The 22,702-nt window shown below is 44.3% G+C and overlaps 1 protein-coding gene across 1 annotated transcript in view; it reads left to right on the top strand.

Annotated features, from left to right (window-relative positions):
- Positions 1-22,702, top strand: part of LOC144499975 (anoctamin-7-like) — a 51,454-nt gene that overhangs the window by 25,215 nt on the left and 3,537 nt on the right. The window contains exons 9-17 of the mRNA XM_078222712.1: positions 1,254-1,342; positions 4,017-4,132; positions 5,461-5,550; positions 8,883-9,035; positions 9,676-9,712; positions 10,145-10,254; positions 10,342-10,493; positions 16,163-16,334; positions 18,830-18,959. Of these exons, the coding sequence (XP_078078838.1) occupies positions 1,254-1,342; positions 4,017-4,132; positions 5,461-5,550; positions 8,883-9,035; positions 9,676-9,712; positions 10,145-10,254; positions 10,342-10,493; positions 16,163-16,334; positions 18,830-18,959 (1,049 nt within the window). The remainder of the gene's footprint in view (positions 1-1,253; positions 1,343-4,016; positions 4,133-5,460; positions 5,551-8,882; positions 9,036-9,675; positions 9,713-10,144; positions 10,255-10,341; positions 10,494-16,162; positions 16,335-18,829; positions 18,960-22,702) is intronic.

Here is a 22,702-nt window from a genome sequence, read left to right on the forward strand (position 1 = left end):
GGGCCCATATGCGTTTAGTTATAGTGCGTAATATTTGGTTAGGCTGCAGAGGAACTCAAAAACTGAAATAAAGGCAAAATACTGCGGATGCTGGAATCTGAAGCAAAAACAGAAAATGCTAGAAAATCTCAGCAGGTCTGACAGCATCTGTGGAGAGAGAATAGAGCCAACGTTTTGAGTCGTGATGATCCTTCGTCAGAGCTCAAAAAACTAAAAAGCGTGGCCAGTGCATGGCCAATCCAGTCCTGCTGAATTTTGACATGGAATAATGAGACTGATGTTTGGCCCTCAGTTAGTCTATGGAAAGCACCTAATGCCTGCCAGAGGTGTCAAAATGTCACCTGAGGGAATATGGTGCCGGCCGTACTTCGGGCACCATTCAAGTGCACCTATTATTGGTACCCCCTGCTTGTTGGTCACTTTTAAATAAGGCCCACATTTAAAATAGCTCCACTTGGGTGGGTGATGTGACATTTCACCGATGTTATGCTCATTTATATTGATATTATTAAACTAGAAAGAGTGCAGAAAAGATTTACTAGGATGCCACTGGGATTTGATGGCTTGAGTTACAAGGAGAGGTTGGATAGACTGGGACTTTTTTCTCTAGAGCGTAGGAGGCTGAGAGGTGATCTTATAGAGGTCTATAAAATAATGAGGGACACAGATCAGCTAGATAGTCAATATCTTTTCCCAAAAGTAGGGAAGTCTAAAACTAGAGGGCATAGGTTTAAGGTGAGAGGGGAGAGATACAAAAGTGTCCAGATGGGGCAATTTTTTCACACAGAGAATGGTGAGTGTGTGGAACAAGCTGCCAGTGCTAGTAGTAGAGATGGGTACAATTTTGTCTTTTAAAAAGCATTTAGACTGTTACATGGGTAAGATGGGTATAGAGGGATATGGGCCTATTGTGGGCAATTGGGATTAGTTTAGGAGTTTTTTTTAAAAAAAGGGCGCATGGACCAGTTGGACCGAAGGGCCTGTTTCCATGCTGTAAACCTCTATGATCCCATGACTCTATTTTAGGAAGGCACTAAAGATGGCACCTGAATTCAGCCAAGGCTCCAACTGGAATTGTTCTGGTCTCAGTATTATAGCCCGAGCAAGAAGAGTAATAATTCCTTTTACTTGCCACTGCATGATATAGATTTACAACTGAAGGCCAATTGTGAAAATGTAATATTTTTTGATGGGTGGGTGGGTTTTTGATGCAAGTTTTATTGTTTCTCCCACTCATTCTGTTCTCCTCACAGGGTTCCTGCAGAAGATGTATTTAATGTTTTTAAGTCTTCTTTTGACAATGCTGCTACACCAATATTCGGACTTATCATCTGTCTTTGGGGTAAGGACCCTCTTTATACTACAATAGAGTACAGTCATTGGGAGAAAAATATCCTGGTCACGTATATCTGAAGGAAAGAGAAATATTTGAAGGATTATTTGTACATTTGCAAAAAAACTTGACTATGGGAGAAAGTAAATTCCAAGTGCATTTGCAATGTGCATTGCTTGACTGAATGAATGTTTACAGGCATAAATCAAATCATCATAGAATCATTGGTGATAGCGTAGAAGGAGACACTTGGCAGTTTAGCTAGTTCCACTTTGCCGCTCTTTCCCTATACCCCTGCAATTTTTTTGATTCTTTTGCCAACCACTTTAAATCTGTGCTCTCTGTTCCCCACTCTTCTGGCAGTGGGAATAGTTTCTTTGTATTTACTCTGTCGGCACCCTTGCTGATTCAGAACATTCCGAACAAATCTCTCACCCTTCTCCTTTCCGGGTAGGGGAAACTTTACATTAGAGTGGTGTCTAAACTTCAGAACTACTTCATTGGCTACAAAGTGCTTTGAGACACCTGGTGATTGTGAAAAACGCTTTTTAAATGACAGTCTTTTGTTCAAGTTCCTCCTCCTTGTACCTGTTTTTGTATACCCTTACTGTACCGCCTCTAAAACCTTCACCTCTTTGCTAAAATGCAGCATCCAGAATTGGATGCAATACCGCCCCCTCCCCACTGACCAGGGGAGCACCACCAACCCTTCACCAAAGAGGGGCATCCTCCTCTCTACCCACAAATAACAGGTCACCCCCCCTCCGCCCCCCATGCAGGCATGAGGGTGACCCGACCCCCACTTTCAGATCATTCACGCAGGCCCCTTTCCCCCTCAGAACTCCCCACTCAGGCCCCCTTCCCTCCTAGCACCCCCCTCCCCACAGCCCCTTCTCCCTCAGACCACCCACTCCGTTTCCCCCCCCTCCCCCCAGACCTCCCTTCAGGCCACACACCTTGGCTGTGCACTACCCCTTGGCATCCTGGTACTGACACCCTAGCCTGGCACCTTGGGGCCCCGAGGAGGCTCAAGAAGGTAGGCCGGTGGCCATCTGCCCCTCTGTTGCTCCCAGAGGATAGGTCCCTCAAGGGTTCTGGGAGTTGGGTGGGCTCAGGTTGAGTTGACCTGACCTCCACTGGGCTGGGAGTATCATGGCTGGACTGCCCCTTCTAGCCTTGGCAGACCTGAGGATCACCCCTGGCATGGTGATTTACAACAGGAAAGGATGCCCCGAGGCATGGTACATTGGGGGGACCATGCAGATGCTACGACAATGGATGAATGAACACTGCTCGACAATCACCAGGCAGGAGTGTTCCCTTCCTGTAGGGGAGCACTTCAGCAGTCACGGGCATTCAGCCTCTGATCTTCAGGTAAGCGTTCTCCAAGGCGGCCTTCACGGCACACGACAACGCAGAATCTGTCAACATTCTGTTGAACGCTGAGCAGAAACTGAAAGCCAAGTTCTGCACACATGAGGACGGCCTCAACCGGGATCTTGGGTTCATGTCACACTATCTGTAACCCCACGACTTGTCTGGGCTTGCAAAATCTCACTAACTGTCCTGGCTGGAGACAATTCACACTTCTTTAACCTGTGCTTAACCCTCTCTCCACTCACATTGTCTGTACCTATGACAACTTGATTACCTGTAAAGACTCACATTCCAACCATTATCTTGTAAATTGAGTTTGTGTCTACATGTGCCCTGTTTGTGAACACAACTCTTCACTCACCTGAGGAAGGAGCAACACTCCGAAAGCTTGTGCTACCAAATAAACCTGTTGGACTTTAACCTGGTGTTGTGAGACTTCATATGGTGATTTCAGGCAGCCCTGTGATCAATTTCTACATTCCTGTCAGCTGTGTAAATTCTGAAGAGGTCACTTTAACCTCCATGCCCCCCAATCACCTGGTAGGATTTTAAACCATTGCAGCACTCCATTCAGCAGCAGAGATTTTCCTTTCTCCCTGTCAGAAACTCCATGTGTGCTCAGACTCCTTTGAAGTCCTCTGACAGAGGAGATGTCAATTTCACCTGGGGAGCGGGTAGGGTTGGGGCTGGTATGGTTCCAGTCTGCACAGCTGTGCACTCAGCCCCAATGTATGCACTCAGCTTTGATTTGAAGTTGCTGTGGCTTCCCAGCAAGGTGAAATCATTGAAACACTCTCCATTGCACTTGAAGCTTTTGAGATACAACAAATTCAACAGCACTGCCAACTGAATGGATTTCCAACATCCTCCAGCTACCTGTGTTTATTTTCACTTCCCTTTAAGATTCAATGCACCTCAAGTACCCCATTGATCCTGACCTCAATGTTGACAGAGTCTCAGCCTGTGGTTTATTTTCCTCTTTGAAGTGGTTTGCTATCTAGAGGCATGTTTCCATGCTCCTGTTGTTCAGTGTGTGACAAGCAAACAAGCAACTTGGTCCTAAGTATTTGTAAACACTGCTCATGAGTTGACCACTGGAATGAGTGAAGACCAAGTTGTTGTTGTCACATTTTTGCCTATTCTCACTTTTCACTGATGGCCTGACAGAGATTAGAAAACAGAATAGAAAATAGTGGGCTTGAAGATGTGTGTTTACTGCTGAACAGACTGCATCCTGTTAGAGTGCATTAAATCCATTGTTTTAAATTTCCAAGCTGGATGAGTAAACATTCGGTTTCATTTCCAGGTACAATTTTTTTGGAATGTTGGAAAAGGAAGAATGCAGAACTGGTCTACGAGTGGGATGTTGAAAATTATGAAAACGTTGAACTAGCCAGGCCCGAGTTTTATGGAACCGAACCGGCAAGTTTTTGATTTATATATAAATATTGAGGCCATTATCTTCAGCTGTTCTGTTAGTGAAGTGGTTTTAAAAAAAGGCCAGGATTTAAATACTGCCAGTCATGACTGAATGTGGGATTCCTCAAGGCTACTAACATGGAGGAGTTGAGGCAAAGAGGGATACTCTTACACAGGGAGCAAAAAGCCTGGAGCATGTCGAGAAGGATAATTTAAAAGAGAATGTTGTTAAGGTGCCAATAGATTTTATGTCTAGGGACACCTATACACCCACACTTTGCAGATGGTAGTCAAGCATTGGAGCGTCCAGTAGGATGGAGCTGGGGGTCCAAGATGCATCCATAGCGACTTGATTGCCCATTGACCCAATGCTTATCATTTGACCTCCAGCCAACTCCATATTCTCTGACAAAGGATGAAGAAAGCCAGTCTTCATGCCGAATATATGATGGAAAATGGTGACGTGCTTTGGAGTTTCTCAGCTGAACAATGTTAGGCGCTTAACACATCGGCCCAAAAGGCTGCATAATTTCTGCCTCACTGGTCAAGAGGTCAAGCAGCAACAAGATGAATAAAGTAGTGAGGGAAAGTAGGGAGACCAAATGCAAAAGCACCCTTCATGGATTTGGACTGAACAAGGGCAAATGGGTCATCTAGTGCCGTGACCATAGCAGATAAGTAACAAGTCAAAGAATTAGCAGAAGGAATGATGGAAGTAAATGAAAGACAAACTGTGGACAGCATTGGTAGAAGTGGATTGCCTGTCTTTAATAGAACTGCCTGATTATCATTTAGTTGTCAATGGAATGAAATCAGGCCGGTTCTGTAGAGGACAATGACCTCTTCAACCAGGCTATCAACCAGATGTTGAAGACAAAAATCTATCCTAACAAATATTTGGCTGCAAAGTCTGCTTCTAATGACAGATGAAACATAGAATAATAATTTGACGGACATGCAAAAAAGTTACATTGCGTGTACTAAATATTCAAGGTAAAAAGGTTTGAAAGGAGGAACAGCTTTCTCAGCATGTTTAGAAGTCGTTAACAACAAACACAAAAACTACTTTCGGGCAGAATTTCTCCCTTATCTCTACAGCTGTTGCCTGGTCTGCTTAAGGTTTTCTGTAATCCTGTGTTTGCCTTTTTGTTTAATAATTCAGCGGCAATTAGCAGTGCTAATTTTTCTTTTGTGTTTCTCATTGATGCATTTTCTCAGCACTATGTAGACTGCAATAATAAGCTCTGTTGACTAGAAGAATACACTAGGCTGTCATTGTGTGAAATGAGGAATATTTCAGACTTCATCGACAATATTCATCAATTTTGTAGGATCCAATCACGGGTGAACCTGATGCCTTTTACTCAGAGTCTCGGCAATGGCTAAAAATTCTGCTTTCATTTTCTGTCGGGATTGTAATGGTAAGCAATTTACATGAAAGGGGATGTCTATTTTTCTCTCTCATCAGTTTCTCCTTTGTTCCGGGACCCTTAATCTTTGTGATTTTTATAAATGACCTGGATGAGGAAGTGGAGGGATGGGTTGGTAGGTTTGCTGATGACACAAAGGTTGGAGGTGTTGTGGATAGTGCGGAGGGATGTCAGAAGTTGCAGCGAGACATTGATAGGATGCAAGACTGGGCGGAGAAGTGGCAGATGGAGTTTAACCCAGGTAAGTGTGAGGTGGTTCATTTTGGCAGGTCAAATAGGATGGCGGAATATAATGTTAATGGTAGGACTCTTGGCAGTGTGGAAGATCAGAAGGATCTTGGGGTCCGAGTTCATAGAACGCTCAAAGCAGCTGTGCAGGTTGAGGCTGTGGTTAAGAAGGCGTATGGTGTACTGGCATTCATCAATCGAGGAATTGAGTTTAGGAGTCGTGAGATAATGTTGCAGCTATTTAGGACTCTGGTCAGACCCCACTTGGAGTACTATGCTCAGTTCTGGTCGCCTCATTACAGGAAGGATGTGGAAGCCATAGAAAGGGTGCAGAGGAGATTTACAAGGATGTTGCCTGGGTTGGGGGGCATGCCTTATGAGGATAGGCTGAATGAGCTCGAACTTTTTTCCTTGGAGAGACGAAGGATGAGGGGTGACCTGATAGAGGTGTATAAGATGTTGAGAGGTATTGATCGAATGGACAGTCAGAGGCTTTTTCCCAGGGCTGAAATGGTTGCCACAAGAGGACACAGGTTTAAGGTGCTGGGGAGTAGGTACAGAGGAGATGTCAGGGGTAAGTTTTTCACTCAGAGGGTGGTGGGTGCGTGGAATGGGCTGCCAGCAACGGTGGTGGAGGCGGATTCAATAGGGTCTTTTAAGAGACTTTTAGATAAGTACATGGAACTTAGTAAGATAGAGGGTTATAGGTAAGCCTAGTAATCGCTAAGGTAGGGACATGTTCGGCACAACTTTATGGACTGAAGGGCCTGTATTGTGCTGTAGTTTTTCTATGTTTCTATGTTTCTATTTCACACGTTCATAGATGAGTGTCTCTAGTGACAACAATATTTGTTACCCATCCCTAAGTGCCCTTGAGAAGGTAGCAGTGAGTTGCCATCTTGAATCATTGTAGCTCATGTGGTGTAGGTACACCCTGAGTGCTGCTAGGGAGGGTGTGCCAGGGTTTTGACCCAGCGACAGCAAATGCACAGTGGGCTGGATTTTCAGCCTGGACATGGGGCGGATGGGTTTCTGGCTGTAGTCTGGCCTATGAGGGTTTGAAGGTTGCCACAGTGACTGCCAGCTGCCAAGGTGGGCTGTTTAAGGACCCACCTCAGTGCCATGGGACTTGGTCCCAGTTATAATGAATAACGTAAGGCCTGCTAGCCCTCACCCTTCAAATACACATCCCTTGCCCCATGGTGCCCCCACCCACATCATTACCCTTCCTGTCCCCCTGCCAAGATATTACCCTACTCATCTCCCATGGGCCCTTTTGCTCCAGGCCATGGTATGCTCCTCATTCATCTCCAATGGTCGTTCATGCCCCTATGTCATGGTATACCCCCACCCAATCCCTATAGCCCCTCATGCCCCAATCAAGCTAATGGCTCTTCCACCCACTATATACTGTATAGAACCCTATATAATGAACCCTAGAGTGACAACCTTATGTGTTTAAAAAAATTAAAAAGACATTCATGCATAACTTTCCACATTCTTAAAAAAATAATTTTTACTGCAGGGTGTTAATAAATATGTCAATCATCAAGACTCTTTAAAATATCAATAGCAGAAACTGCAAGCAGGTTAAACCTCCTTAACTTGTGTAAATAAATATTGTGGAAATGACAGCATAGATCAGAGAGCCAGAACTGTCAAGCAAAGTTTTCCCTGGGTTTCGGGTGTTTTTTTACTATAACGGATGTCTGAACATAATAAGGCTTGGCCAAGAGCCCAAAAATCCATCAGATTAGCCTTTTCAAATACCTGGTGTTGAGGGCCCTTACATGTTTGAATATTTGAAATCCTCTCAGGAATATCGGGTTGCCCTCTGCTTAGCATATATATGATGTGGAGATGCCGGCGTTGGACTGGGGTGAACACAGTAAGAAGTCTCACACACCAGGTTAAAGTCCAACAGGTAAGATGGAGTGGAAATCTCATCTGACGAAGGAGCAGTGCTCCGAAAGCTTATGGTATTTGCTACCAAATAAACCTGTTGGACTTTAACCTGGTGTTGTGAGACTTCTTACTGTTAGCATATATATACCAGTGAAGATAGTCAGGCATGGTTCGATGCAAAACTGGGCTGCACGGTGGCACAGTGGTTAGCACTGCTGCCTCATAGCGCCAGGGATCTGGGTTCAATTCCGGCCTCGGGTTACTGATTGTGTGGAGTTTGAAGATTCTCCCTGTGTCTGTCTGGGTTTCCTCTGGCAGCTCCAGTTTCCTCCCACAGTCCAAAGATGTTATAGAAAGGATATTAAACTAGAAAGAGTGCAGAAAAGATTTACTAGGATGCTACCGGGACTTGATGGATTGAGTTATAAGGAGGGGCTGAATAGACTGGGACTTTTTTCTCTGGAGCGTAGGAGGCTGAGGGGTGACCTCATAGAGGTCTATAAAATAATGAGGGGCATAGACCAGGTAGAAAGTCAATATCTTTTCCCAAAGGTAGGGGAGTCTAAAACTAGAGGGCATAGGTTTAAGGTGAGCAGGGAGAGATACAAAAGTGACCAGAGGGGCAATTTTTTCACACAGAGGGTGGCGAGTGTCTGGAACAAGCTGCCAGAGGTAGCAGTAGAGGCGGGTACAATTTTATCTTTTAAAAAGCATTTAGTTACATGGGTACGATGGGTATAGAGGGATATGGGCCAAATGCGGGCAATTGGGATGAGCTTCGGGGTTTAAAAAAAAAGGGCGGCATGGACAAGTTGGGCCGAACGGCCTGTTTCCATGCTGTAAACCTCTATGACTCTATGTGCAGTTTAGGTGGATTGGCCTTGCTCAATTGCCCCTCAGTGTCAAGGGGACTAGCAGGGTAAATACGTGGGGTGACGAGGAGAGGGCCTGGGTTGCATTGTATTCGATGCAGGCTCGATGGGCAAGAATGGCCTCTTTCTGCACTGTAGGGATTCTATAATTCTATTCTACTCTATGATAACCAATATCTGGCAGAAGTCTTGTTCGGTATATTACTGTTGTGCCTTTATGTATCAGGGCCAAACTTGATATTGAACTCATGTATTAAAAATGGATGTGATAATTACATCAATAAGAAAGATCCGTTTTCTATTTTGTATCACTTACAGGTGGGCTGTGTCTTCATCAGTGTCTTGGGAGTGATAATATATAAAACTTGGGCCAGATTTCGTGTGCCAACATCTAACTCATCAGAAAATGTTCTCGTAACCACTGTTGTTAGCTCATTACTTAATGCACTGTCCATTACGATCCTGGGAAAGGTAAGTTTATTTGGTTATTATGTTTGATAAGTATGAAGTAACCTGACCGGCTACTGATAATTAACAAATAGCCGAGTATGAAATAATAAAACTGGGTGTAAGTACAGAGATAGACTTGTATCATCTTTCTCTACGCCCTAGCTATGACTGTAACACTACGTTCTACTTCCTCAGTTTTTCCTTCTCTATGAACAATATGCTTTGTCTGTATAGTGTGTAAGAAACAATACTTTTCACTGTATACTAATACATATGACAATAATTAATCAAGTCAAATCAATGCCATGATGCAACCATATCTGTGCTGCCAGCTTCATAATAGAATGCCTTCTAAGCTTTTTATTTGCCATACATTCCATTGAATCAGAATGGTTACAGCACAGAAGGCGGCCTTGCATATTATGCCAATTCTCCGAAAGAGCCACTCAGTCAGCCCTATTCCCGCCCTTCCCCGTAGCTCTGTGACATTTTTTCTCTTCCCTCTTCCAGATGGTTGACAACTCGGAAGTTTAGTCTCCTCAATCCGCTGTGGCATTTTAATTTTAATAAGCCCAATTGACCTTTTTATTGGAATGAAACTTCAATGTCCTGGTATGGAAAATGCATTATTGGAATTTGACAATTGTTATTTGAATTTTAGGTGTATCAGCAAATCGCAGTTAAAATGACTGATTGGGGTAAGCAGTTATATATTTCTATCTTTAAGTGTCAAAAATAGTCATTTGTCCAATGGGACCTGACATTAGCCACAGATTTAAATAGTGTCTTTCAAAGTAGGCGATTGCATGTGGTTATGAATATTGTAAATTGAGGATAATTGAAAGATCAAAGCAGTATAGAATGATGAGGGAAAGCTAGCAAAACCACTGGTATGGTGTTTGGAAACGAAGATGAAAAATAATTTAAACACTCTGGATGTGTTAACGTTAGGGTATCCCATAGTGTGATTTCACTCTGTATGTGACTAGCACTAAATTTAACCAGGCAGTGACACTAATGTATAGAAAGAGGAAAGATGCATTTATGTATCAGTTCATCCGAGGGGTGTCTCAAAGCATTTTACAATGTATCAGTGCCATTGCTTATTTCATTCTTTCTCTTTTCTGCAGAAAACTACAGGACTCAGACGGATTATAATGACGCACTGTTAATAAAGTTATTTGCTTTTGAGTTTGCCAATAATTACTCATCCCTGTTTTATATTGCATTTCTCAGAACGGTGGGTAATGCATCCAACAGTTTATTATGAAAGTGACTGATCGCATAAGAATTCCAAAATACTCACCATGGATCTATTGGTTTTTAGAACAATAAGCAGTTTTTCGCATCAATTGGTTTGCCTGGCTTGGAGGATAATTGTGGAGACCTAAACAATTGCATGACGGAACTTTGTTTTCAAGTCCTTACACTGATGATCACAAAACCACTTCCTAAGTTTCTAAAAGACATTATTGTGCCGTAAGTCTTGTCTTTGGAACTCTGATCATTTGCTTTCAAGTTTTAAATGATTGGCAGTAGGGCAGTTCTTGGAAATGTAATCTTACAGTTAATTTGAAGTTATTTCGGTCTGGCAGTCCATTAAGAACAGAAGAACTGGGAGCAGGAGTAGGCCATCTGGCCCCTCGAGCCTGCTCCACCATTCAGTAAGATCATGATCTTTTCGTGGACTCAGCTCCACTTACCCGCCCACTCACCATAATCCTTAATTCCTTTACTGTTCAAAAATTTATCTATCTTTGCCTTAAAAACACTCAACATGGTGGCCTCAATTGCTTCACTGGGCAGTTAATTACACAGATACACAACCCTTTGGGTGAAGAAGTTCCTCCTCTTAGTATGCAGCTATGAGGTCTGTCTTTGAGCATCAACCCCCTCTTCAGGCAGCTTCAGCTAGAATAGGCTTTACGTAGATCAGCTACTTGTAGACCCACCTGCCACAGCTATTGATAGTGAGTCGAAGAATGTGAAAACACACAAGGCTCTCGGCTTTAATCTGAAAGCAGCTGCCATGTTGTTGGCGGGTGCTGGGAGGGACTATGCAGGGAAAACTCCCAATACGATAGGTCAGAATCTGCGAGTGCAACTGAAATGAAGCAATTAATTTTGGCTTGCAAGTTTGGTTGTGCAGTGGATGTGATGTTCATGCACAGGCATGGTGGCACAGTGGCTAGCACTGCTGTCTCACATTGCCAAGGATCCGGGTTCAATTCTTGCCTCAGGTCACTGTCTGTGTGGAGTCTATACATTCTCCCTGTGTCTGTCGGGGCTTCCTCCAGGTGCTCCAGTTTCCTCCCATAGTCCCATAGTGTGGCTTAGGTTTATTGGCCATGCTAATTTTGTCCCTTAGGGTCAGGGGGACTAGAAGGCTAAATACATGGGGTTATGGGGATAGGGCCTGGGTAGGATTGCTGCCAGTGCAGGCTTGATAGGCCAAATGGCCTTTTTCTGCACTGTAGGGATCCTATGATTCTATGACATTGTAAAAATGGAGGTGTTCATGGTGGAAGTTGGATATCAAGCAAAGGCAGCATTCCAGGTTTAATGATACACCACTGGAATTATTACTAGGTGTAGTTAGCAGCAAGAGGGATATATTTTCCTCCAGCAATGAAAGAAAGAAGCAGCAGCTCTCACCAAGCACATGTGGTTGGAGGTATCTGAGGAGGAGAGCAGCAGTACCACTGTGTCCAGATCTTGGGTGCAATGTAGGAAGTGATTTATTGATCTAAGGTCAGGAAACGTGATTCCATTTGATGATTCAAATCTTGTGCTTGAAGACATTTTCCCTTTCCCTGTCTTTGCCAAGCATTCTCTATCATACCGCTTCTCACACTCATTCAGCACTTTCAATTCACTTCACCACATTTCTGTTTATCTGTCCATCATTGCCACTCACCCCAACCCTTTGCAATGTGATGCATCCGTCTCAATGTGTTGAACACATTAAATTCCAAGCGAAATAAAATGCAATTGAAAAGACATCATTAACATCCTCGAAGGACATTAAGTACAGGAATAATTACCTATTGTCTGCACTTATGAGAACCCTGATTTTAGCAACTTGCTTGCTGACATCCAAATAAACATCAAATATGTGTGTCTTGGAGTCAGGCTGCAATTGTAATGTTAAACTCAGTTATGTTCATTATTCAGGAGGGAAAACGGGAGTAATTTCCGCCCGTTGTTTGGGCGTATTTACCAGAACGAATCTCTGACACTCTGAGCATTGCAGAGTACCTCAGCAGGATTCCCTCTGGTAAGGGGGAGCAGGGCCTTTTCCCACCTGAGAGGCCAGCAGCATAGCGCTGAGTGAGCCACTGTGCATGTACCGACCTGTCAATATGGAGATCATGCATGCGCAGTGGCCCCCATCGCTGGCCTCCCGATTGCTGGTTGGCCCTGAAACCTCCCTGATTGCCAGCCTTCCAGACCCCTCCACCCCCCAATTGCTGGCCTACCGGATGTCTGGGGGCCAGCCCCGACCCTCCCCCCCCCCCCCCCCCCCCCAATGGCCAGCCTTGTTACCCCCACCCAATGACCAGGCCCGATTGTTCTCCTCCCTCCCTCTCCCAACACTCCAAGTGCAGAGTGGCAGCAGGTCCTCTGGCCACTGATCATTCCTCCCCCCCCGAATAGGTCCTGTCCCTATAATGCCTTGCTCCTTCTTGCCCCGCACCCTTGGTGCTGCCTGGTGCTCGGTGTGCAGTGCCAATGTGCCCGGTGGGCACTGCCAATTTTCCCCTTGGGCACTGCCAGCCTGGCACTGCCCAAGGGGCACCATCCTTGCCTCTGACCTCCTGGAGGAGCCTCAATGGCCTCTGTCTCCAGCAGCGGGGGCAAGACACCTGTTCCCAGTAGTGAGAGCAGTCATAAACGCCGCTGGAGAGAACCACTCCTGGTTGGGGGGGGGGGGGGGTGGGAGAACTGTGTTAGTGGGCCTGGAGAATACTGTTCCAGATGAATGGATTCTTCATCTTCATTTGGAGATTTCCAAATGATTACCGCTCCGTGCCGGAAATTGCTAAAAAAAAGCACTTGAGAGATTTGCTACTGGCATAACACTCGAGCAGTGCAGCGGGCCAGGAGAATCCCGGCCCACCTGTTGTTGTATGGTAAATTTCCACAGAAGTTCAAGCAGCATTTGTAGAAAGAAGATTGATCCCTCTTCAGATGGAGCAATACAATATGTCAAAGCATTTGAGAGGAATAGGAGAACGGGCTTTATGATAAAATGCCTTTTCTCCTTTCAGTTTTCATTTCTGAAGCAGAGTCTGTTCTCTATTTTTATTGTGCTTGTAGGGTTTTCTGTAATCTTTATTGATAGAGAGACACTGCCATGAAAAGACCAGTGAGACTTTTCAGTGCTAAATGTCACAGGTTTGAATGGCAAATTAGAGTGGAAAGCGAGAGTGTAAAGTCAGCTTTCACACAAACTGCTCCAGCTTCAGTGCTGGAGAAAATCCTGAATCACAAAGGAGCCAAGAATGTACTTCTGAGGTGTTGCCAGGGTTGCTTGATGTGCATAGAACTGGCCAAGGAGCCCTTTGGGAGCTTTTAGTTATATATCATTTTATATAATTTGATGCAATTATGAATATAAAAATGGCTGTATTGAACATAGAACATAGAACATTACAGCGCAGTACAGGCCCTTCGGCCCTCGATGTTGCGCCGACCAGTGAAACCAATCTAAAGCCCATCTAACCTACACTATTCCAATATCATCCATATGTTTATCCAATGACCATTTAAATGCCCTTAATGTTGGCGAGTCCACTATTGTTGCAGGCAGGGCATTCCACGCCCTTACTACTCTGAGTAAAGAACCTACCTCTGACATCTGTCCTATATCTATCACCCCTCAATTTAAAGCTATGTCCCCTCATGCTAGCCATCACCATCCGAGGAAAAAGGCTCTCACTGTCTACCCTATCTAATCCTCTGATCATCTTGTATGCCTCTATTAAGTCACATCTTAACCTTCTTCTCTCTAACGAAAACAGCCTCAAGTCCCTCAGCCTTTCCTCATAAGACCTTCCCACCATACCGGTAACATCCTGGTAAATCTCCTCTGCACCCTTTCCAATGCTTCCACATCCTTCCTATAATGCGGCGACCAGAACTGTACTTAATACTCCAAGTGCGGCCGTACCAGAGTTTTGTACAGCTGCAACATGACCTCCTGGGTCTGAAACTCAATCTCTCTACCAATAAAAGCTAACACTCCGTACGCCTTCTTAACAACCCTATCAACCTGGGTGCCAACTTTCAGGGATCTATGCACATGGACACCGAGATCTCTCAGCTCATCCACTCTACCAAGTATCTTACCATTAGCCCAGTACTCTGTATTCCTGTTACTCCTTCCAAAGTGAATCGCCTCACACTTTTCCACATTAAACTCCATTTGCCATCTCTCAGCCCAGCTCTGCAGCTTATCTATGTCCCTCTGTAACCTGCAACATCCTTCCGCACTGTCCACAACTCCACCGACTTTAGTGTCATCCACAAATTTACTAACCCATCCTTCTGCGCCCTCATCCAGGTCATTTATAAAAATGACAAACAGCAGTGGCCCCAAAACAGATCCTTGCGGTACACCATTAGTAACTGAACTCCAGGATGAACAAGCATTCATGCTTGTTAAGGCACATAATATTCCCGATTTGTATACTGTTCATATGTGAAGATATATTCAATGCTACCACATTCCCAGTGAAGAGTTATGCTGCAAGGGAGCATTGAATTGAGAATTGGTACCAAATTGTCGTGACCCTACACCCACCTCTTTGATTGTGGTTCCCGATTGGAATTGTGGCATCAGTGACTTTATTCTGCAGCGTTATATGTTGTATAGTTTTCATTGTTCATCTATTTTATTTCTGATTATTTTATACTGTGTACGAGAAGCAACTATGATGCATAGATTTATTTCATTACCATGCAAATTAAACATATCTTTTATGCAGTTTTTCAATTACAACTCATTAATTTATATGGATCAATTATTTGTGTAATATATGATGAGCACAGATTTATTTTTTACTTGCCTGCTGCAGTAGATGAGGAAAATAGTATTTATTCATGCACCTAATTTCTATATCTTTATAAAAGCAAATTACTGCGGATGTTGGAGTCTGAAACCAAAAGAGGAAATGCTGGAAAATCTCAGCAGATCTGGCAGCATCTGTAAGGAGAGGAAAGAGCTGACGTTTCGAGTCCAGACGACCCTTTGTCAAAGCTAAAAGGCACAGAAAGTGGGAGATATTTATACTGCAGGAGGAGGGAATGAAAGATGAGTCATAGCCACAGAAACCAGGGGAAAAGGCTGCTAATGGCAGTCCATAAAGAGAATAAAAGTGTGAATGGCCGAATGGTAGAGAAACTGAAGTCAGAGTGTGAGCTGTGACAGATGAAGATGTGGGAGGAGGGAGGGGGGATGGGTAGGAGAGAGATAAAATGGAGAAAAAGAGGAAGCAAAGGGGGAGAAAAGGTAAGGAAAGGGGGCAACCATTCACACCCTTTATTCTCTCTATGGACTGCCATTATCAGCCTTTTCCATTGTTTCTGTGGCTATGACTCATCTTTCATTCCCTCCCCCTGCAGTATAAATATCTCCCACTTTCTATGCCTTTTAGCTTTGACAAAGAGTCATCTGGACTTGAAACGTCAGCTCTTTTCTTTCCTTACAGATGCTGCCAGACCTGCTGAGATTTTCCAGCATTTCCTCGTTGGGTCCCATATCTTTTATGAACTATACTGGAAGCAATCCATCGATATCACAGGTGGGAGTTGGGGCTAGATGAGGACCTGGCTCCAGCAATACGTGCCATCATTGGAGTTATAGCAAGTATTAAATTCTTCTCTCTGCTACATTAATTGGTGGAGGGGGTGGTAGGTGGTGTTTACCTGTTTAAATTAAAAAGGATTAAATCTCAGGTACAGAACTTTGATACTGGTGCTTTTAAGAATTTGGGTGATAAAGCTGCACAGGTCATAATATCTGAAAAAAATGAATTATCTACCATCCTCAGCAAACAAAAATTGTGGTGAACAAGATTGTGTATCGATATTTTATATTTCATTGCTGTTGTTCTAACAGTTTACCTTCACACATTGTTTTTTAGGTGGTTAACAATACTGGCAAACAGATTCTACTGTGGTAAAAATAAATATTTATTTCAAAAATGCTGCAGCAATACAGATGAAAATATTCTTCGGGACTACAACAAACCCGACCTTGGGGACTTCACACTGGAGGAGTACACTGAAAAAGTCATTCAATATGGTTTCCAGATGGTAAGACTGAACGTTGGTTACTGCACAGTTACCAAAAAGAAAGAGATATTGGCCAGAATTCTCCGGCCGTTCATATGCCGCTGCCACTGCCAGTGAGAATGGAGAATTTGGTGCTCAGCCAAATCTCCGTTCACTGCAGCGGGACTGGAGAATCCCAGCTGCAGGCGAGGTCAGAGAATCTGGCCCATTATTCAAGTTATAGGTTAAAAAAGTTTTAAAAGTATTTGACTTCGAAATTATAGGATTAATCAAACCTGAGACATGAACCCACTTGCTATTCTTTGACGGAAGTGCGCATCTCATGCAATAATAATTCCAGAACTTCACCAGTGAGGCTGGTTAGCTTAGCTTTTCATACTGCTAAATTCAAACTTAGAAGAAATTATAATAACTAAACCGGCATTTGTAAAGCACCTGTCACACAGTCAAGACATCTCAAAGTGTTTTACAGCAAGTAAATTATTGTGAAATATAACCACTGTTGTTTTTGTCGGTAAATGCAGCAACTAATTTGTACATCAGTCATGCAGTATGGTCAGAAAATAATGTTAGCATTGTTATAGAGTCATAGAGGTTTACAGCATGGAAACAGGCCCTCCGGCCCAACTTGTCCATGCCGCCCTTTTTTTTAAAAACCCCTCAGCTAATCCTGCATTTGGCCCATATCCCTCTATACCCATCGTACCCATGTAACCATCTAAATGCTTTTTAAAAGATAAAATTGTACCCGCCTCAACTACTACCTCTGGCAGCTTGTTCCAGACACTCACCACCCTCTGTGTGAAAAAACTGCCCCTCTGGACACTTTTGTATCTCTCCCCTCTCACCTTAAACCTATGCCCTCTAGTTTTAGACTCCCCTACCTTTGGGAAAAGATATTGACTATCTACCTTGTCTATGCCCCTCATTATTTTATAGACCTCTATAAGGTCACCCCTCAGCCTCCTACACTCCAGAGAAAAAAGTCCCAGTCTATGTTATGATGTCAGAAAACCTGGTGCACAGGTAACCATGAGGTCCCTGCCTGTTGCAAATAGGAACACCGCAAGGCGGATATAATACTGCACCATCCCAACCCCCTTTAGGGGAGTCCAGAACCAGGAGTCACAGTCTGAGAATTCGGGGTAGACCATTTAGGACGGAGATGAGGAGACATTTGTTCACCCAAAGAATGATGAGCCTGTGGAATTCATTATCACAGGAAGTAGATGTTGCCAAAACATTGAATGTATTCAAGAGGCGGCTGGATATAGCACTTGGTGCGAATGGGATCAAAGGTTATGGGGAGAAAGCAGGATCAGGCTATTGAGTTGGACGATCAGCCATGATCGTGATGAATAGCGGAGCAGGCTCAAAGGGTCAAATAGCCTCCTCGTGCTCCAATCTTCTATGTTTTTATGTTTTCTGTCCCTGGAAAATCAGATGACATCCAAACTTAGTATTAAGTAGGGAGAGGAGAAGAAACTGTCCCTTTATAATCACAAATGGTGCAGTAGGGAGACCAAAATAGACTCCTCCATTACTTGCACTATCACAGACTTTGATAGCAATTATCTTCATGCATGTTCCCCAACCTTTCCTGCCCTTCCTCCCCCACTATCACCACCACCAATTAATGTAGCAGAAAGAAGAATTTAATATTAATGCTATAACTCCAGTGTTGGCTCATATTGCTGGAACCATGTCCCTTTCTAGCCCAGACTCCCACCTGTGATATTGATGGATTGCTTCCAGTATAGTTCATAAAGATACAGGAATTAGGTGCATTAATAAATACTATTTTCCTCACCTACAGAGATCAAGATATATCTAGGAATGGCAACATCAACCTAGACCCCAAGCAAAATCTCTGCTCTTGTGACAAATACCTGGAATTTAGAGCAGATGTCTAAGAAACGTTGTTAGCTATTTACAGGACGTACAGCTGCCATTCAAAATCAGTGTATATGATGTTGATTGTTTTTTGCTATGTTGATGAAAAGCACTGTTGTGTTCAATTTAAAAGTGTTCCAGAGACGTCTCTTGTATTTCTGTTCTTGTGATAACCCACACTCTACCTTTTTATGAAATGAAATCAAAATAAACATTATGGCCAGAATTTTTCGGTCATTCTTGCCCTTCTGGTCTCTCCGACGGTGAACTCTCACCGCTGACTTCCCAACGGCAAGGATGCATTGAGTGGGAAACCCCCTTGACAGTGGTGGAGATCAGAAGATCCCAATGGTGGCCAATGGTGGGCTGCCTCTGACGCCGCAAAGCATGTCACGGGGGCTGGGGAAAATCCCACTCCATAAATCAGTACACAATTAATTTTGATCCATTGTAAAATACATTAGAATATTAACCTGTAGTTTAGGACGTACAGTGACTTCAGTTTGAGAAATAAAACATATGTATAATGGTGTGATTGAAATGTTCAAATTTATCTTGGACAGACCACAATGAATTATTTAAATTGAATAGTTTTTTTTAATTCTTTGCTATTTGGTTTACAGCTTTTTGCTGTCTCCTTCCCACTGGGACCATTTATTTTCTTCTCAACCATCTTTTGCGATATACATGTGGATGCTAAACGATTGTTACGGATGTACAAACGTCCCATCGCTCATCTGGCTCAAGATATTGGTAAGGAATTGACATTGATTCCCTGTTGGATAAACCTACAGCTTCCCTTCCATGCTTTTCCTGTCATCCTCAATGGGATTATTGAGGCATTCAGTGCTGGCCCTTTGTAATCAGCAACTCCTATTGCCCCATCTCACTCTCTCGTCATCCTTCTCACCCCAAATTTGGCTAAGCGCCAAATTCTCTGTCCTCTCTTGCAGCGGCAGTGGGGCATGCATGGCTGGAGAATTCTGGCCTAAGTGTGGGTGGATTGCGATTTGGATCACACTGACCCACCCGGTGGAAGCTCACCAATTTTTCTCACCAAAGAACAAAGAACAGTACAGCACAGGAAACAGGCCCTTCGGCCCTCCAAGCCTGTGCCACTCCTTGGTACAACTAGACCAATCGTTTGTATCCCTCCATTCCCAGGCTCCATTCCCAGGCTGCACCAGGGACAACACTTAGAAATTGTTTGGAAGAATAGCACCCAGTCTTTCTCACTATCATAGAGATAGGATCTATACTTGGCCCATTCCTATTGCCCATCTACATGCTGCCCTTCAACAACATCACAGTGTTAGTTTTCACATTCACGTTGATGACATACAGTTCCACCTCACCACCACCTGTCTTGACTCTTCCACTGTGCCACTGGGGAGAATGTACCACCACCAAGAACTCCTCCAGCTACTTCTCTGCGCCCACTCCCCTCCCTGCACCCGCTCTGACCATTAATTATCAGACTGCTTATCCAACATCTGGATGAGCACCCCAAGACTGGAAATTCCTTCCCTAGGTCAACGGATCTTTAAAGGGTCCACCAGATTTTCTGTCCCGCCCACTATGGTTTCTCCGGTGAGTGGGACAGGAAAGTTCCACCCATTGTTTTCATACCTTACTCCAGATTCTGTTCCCCAGCTACTGGGTCCATCCCGTTCTCTAGTAAGAGTCTGAGATTAAACCATTCTGTTCACAACCTTGACGTGACATTTGACCCCGAGATGAGATTCCCACCTCATATTTGCACCATCGCTAAGACCCCATTTCCATCTTCATAATATTGCCCGACTTAGCTCATATCTCAACCCATCTGCCACTGAAATCTGATTCATGCCTTCGTTACCTCTAAACTTGATCATTCCAATGTTTTCCTGGCTGGTCTCTCACATTTGACCATCTGTAAACTTGAGGTTATCCAAATATCTACTGCCTGTGTCTTAACTCACACCAGATTCTAATCCCCTGTCACCACCCAGCCCGCTGACTTCTGACTCTGGTCCCATGACCATCCCCAATAGTAATAGCTGCACCATTCACACTTGTGCTTTCAGTTGCCTAGGCCCACAGCCCTCTCATTTCCTCCCTAAACCTCTCTGCCTCACTGCTTTGCTTCCCTTCTTTAACACACTCCTTAAAATCTACCCCTTTGACCAAGCTTTTTGTCACCTGACCTACTATCTCCTGACGTGGTTCAGTGTCATGTTTTGGAATGCTTCTGTGAAGGGGAGTTTTATGACATTAAAGGTGCTATATAAATACACGTTGTTGTTGTATTAGTGCTGTAGTGAAGGAAACTGCAGGAGGCGTCCATACAAAGAGGTGTTACAACTTGTTGAAATTGTAAAAGACACGATAATTCCTCACATTGTTACATTATAACATTGCTGATAAGATAGGCCACACCATATTCATTCAATTTTGCATTGTTCACTCTTAGGTAGTTTATCAGAGAGTCCTTGTTCTGTGGCCTGCACATCCTACATGCTGACAATGTACCTGCACACCAGTTTTCACCGGTCCACTCTCCCTTCAGTTCTAGATTGAGATGCAGCCAACGGACACTGTTACTGCCCTCCCCACTTTTCCCTGTGCCACTGGGGTCAGAGTACTGCCACCAGAAACACCTTCAGCTGCTCCTCTGCCCCCGCTCCCCTCCTGGCACCCACTCGGACTGCCCCCACTGTTCACCACCATCAGCTGCTCCAACACCAAGACCATCTCCTGCCAACCAATAGGGCATAGTCACTCCGAAATCAGGCAATTGGCGAGTGTAATCTGATTTGTGTTATTTACATTTATACTTCCTTTAGATTTATAATTTTATTTTAACTTGAAAGTTAGTTAATTTAGGAAAGTAAGTATTGAGCAATGCACAGTATTTCAGCTTACCCTGTTGTTTAGTTTTTCTGACAAGAAATCGCCAAAAGAATCCAACTATAGCTTTTATATTCATTGTAATGGGAAAATTTGATGAGCTTACATTGTTTCACTTACAGAATCAGAATTATTACAGCTTAGAAGGAGGCCATTCAGCCCACTCTGCCCACACTGGCTCTCTGTAGCACCATTCCCCCACCTTCTCCTCGTAACCCTGCACATTCTTCCTTTTCAATAACAATCCGGTTCCCTCTTGAATGCCTCGATGAAACCTGCCTCAGGGCAGTGCAATTCTAGCCATTCACTGAGTGAAAAACCTTCTCTTCACATCTCAAATGTTTCTTTTGCCAATCTCCTTCAATCTGTGTCTTCTGCTTCTCGGTCCTCCCACCAATGGGAACAGATTTTCCCTGCCTACTCTGTCCAGACTATTTTGAACACTTTATCAAGTCTCCTTTCAAACTTCCCCTCTTCGGGAAAAATACTCCCAGGACCCGATTTTACCATCGTGTTGCATCTGTTTTCGGCCGCAGAAACTTGTAAAGTCGGGCGTGAGGTGAGTAGCGCGATCCGTGCCCGGCTCCATCCTGGTTCCGCCTTTACCGTGGCCCGAAAATGGCCGCGATCGGGGCGTTATGCATTTAAATTGACTTAATGGGCTGCACGCCCAACTTTACCAGTATTTCCCCCTTTACCACCGTGTTCGCCCATCCAGAATCGGCGCAAAACAGGCATGCTCCATATAAGGCCGGTTCGGGCGCTCCATCAATGAGGGTTAGTGAGGAGGTCAGTGCCGAGCGTCTGAAGGCTCTCCACTCTGCCTGAGATCAGAGGGGGTGGAAGGGGGTCCACATCCACTCTGCCTTTGATCAATGGGGGGAAGGGGTGTCAGCTGCCATTCTGCCTGAGATTGGTGGGGAGGAAAGGGGGGAGGGGCCCGCAATCGGTCTGGGTGGCAAGAATGGGGGAGGGGATAAGGGGGTCAATAATGTTGTGGGGATGGGGAAACGTCCTTGGGGGCTAGGGGAAGGCATTACCCGGCCCGGGAAGAATGTGGCAGGGGAGCAGCGTTCTATCATTTCTTTTCTGCGTGTGTGCAGTTGGAGGCGCCGATCGGAGCTGCAGGGTTTCGGGCACGTTAAGTCCCACCCACAGGCGCGATTCAGACTCGTTGATATTTTTGCAGGCAGAGTGCGTAAGGGGCGCCTGAGAACGGGTCTAAAAGTCGGATCTGAAACACTCCCAGTTTCAAGTCCGCCCAGCACTTAGAATCAAAATGCTAAAATAGGGCCCTCAACTTCTTCAATCTGTTGCGTAACTGAAGTTCCTAAAAGCTGTACTGTCCAAGAACGAAACCCCAACTTTAAGGGAACTATCCTTGGAGAGCATCTGGATTACCTATGACTGGCAAGTCATGAATTGAACAGAGAAAATGGCAAGCTAGGCCTGGCCAATGGTTTGGAATTATTTGGGCTACTTGCTGTTTTTATATAAGCTGCACCTTTCATTATGTAAAGGTTGACACAGTTTCAGGTTTCTTTCTGTGCAAGCTCCAGTGTTTGTCAGTGCAGATACAATCTATCATGCATTTTATATCAGTAACT

Source organism: Mustelus asterias, chromosome 10 (assembly GCF_964213995.1).
Source record: "Mustelus asterias chromosome 10, sMusAst1.hap1.1, whole genome shotgun sequence".
Lineage (NCBI taxonomy): Eukaryota > Metazoa > Chordata > Chondrichthyes > Carcharhiniformes > Triakidae > Mustelus > Mustelus asterias.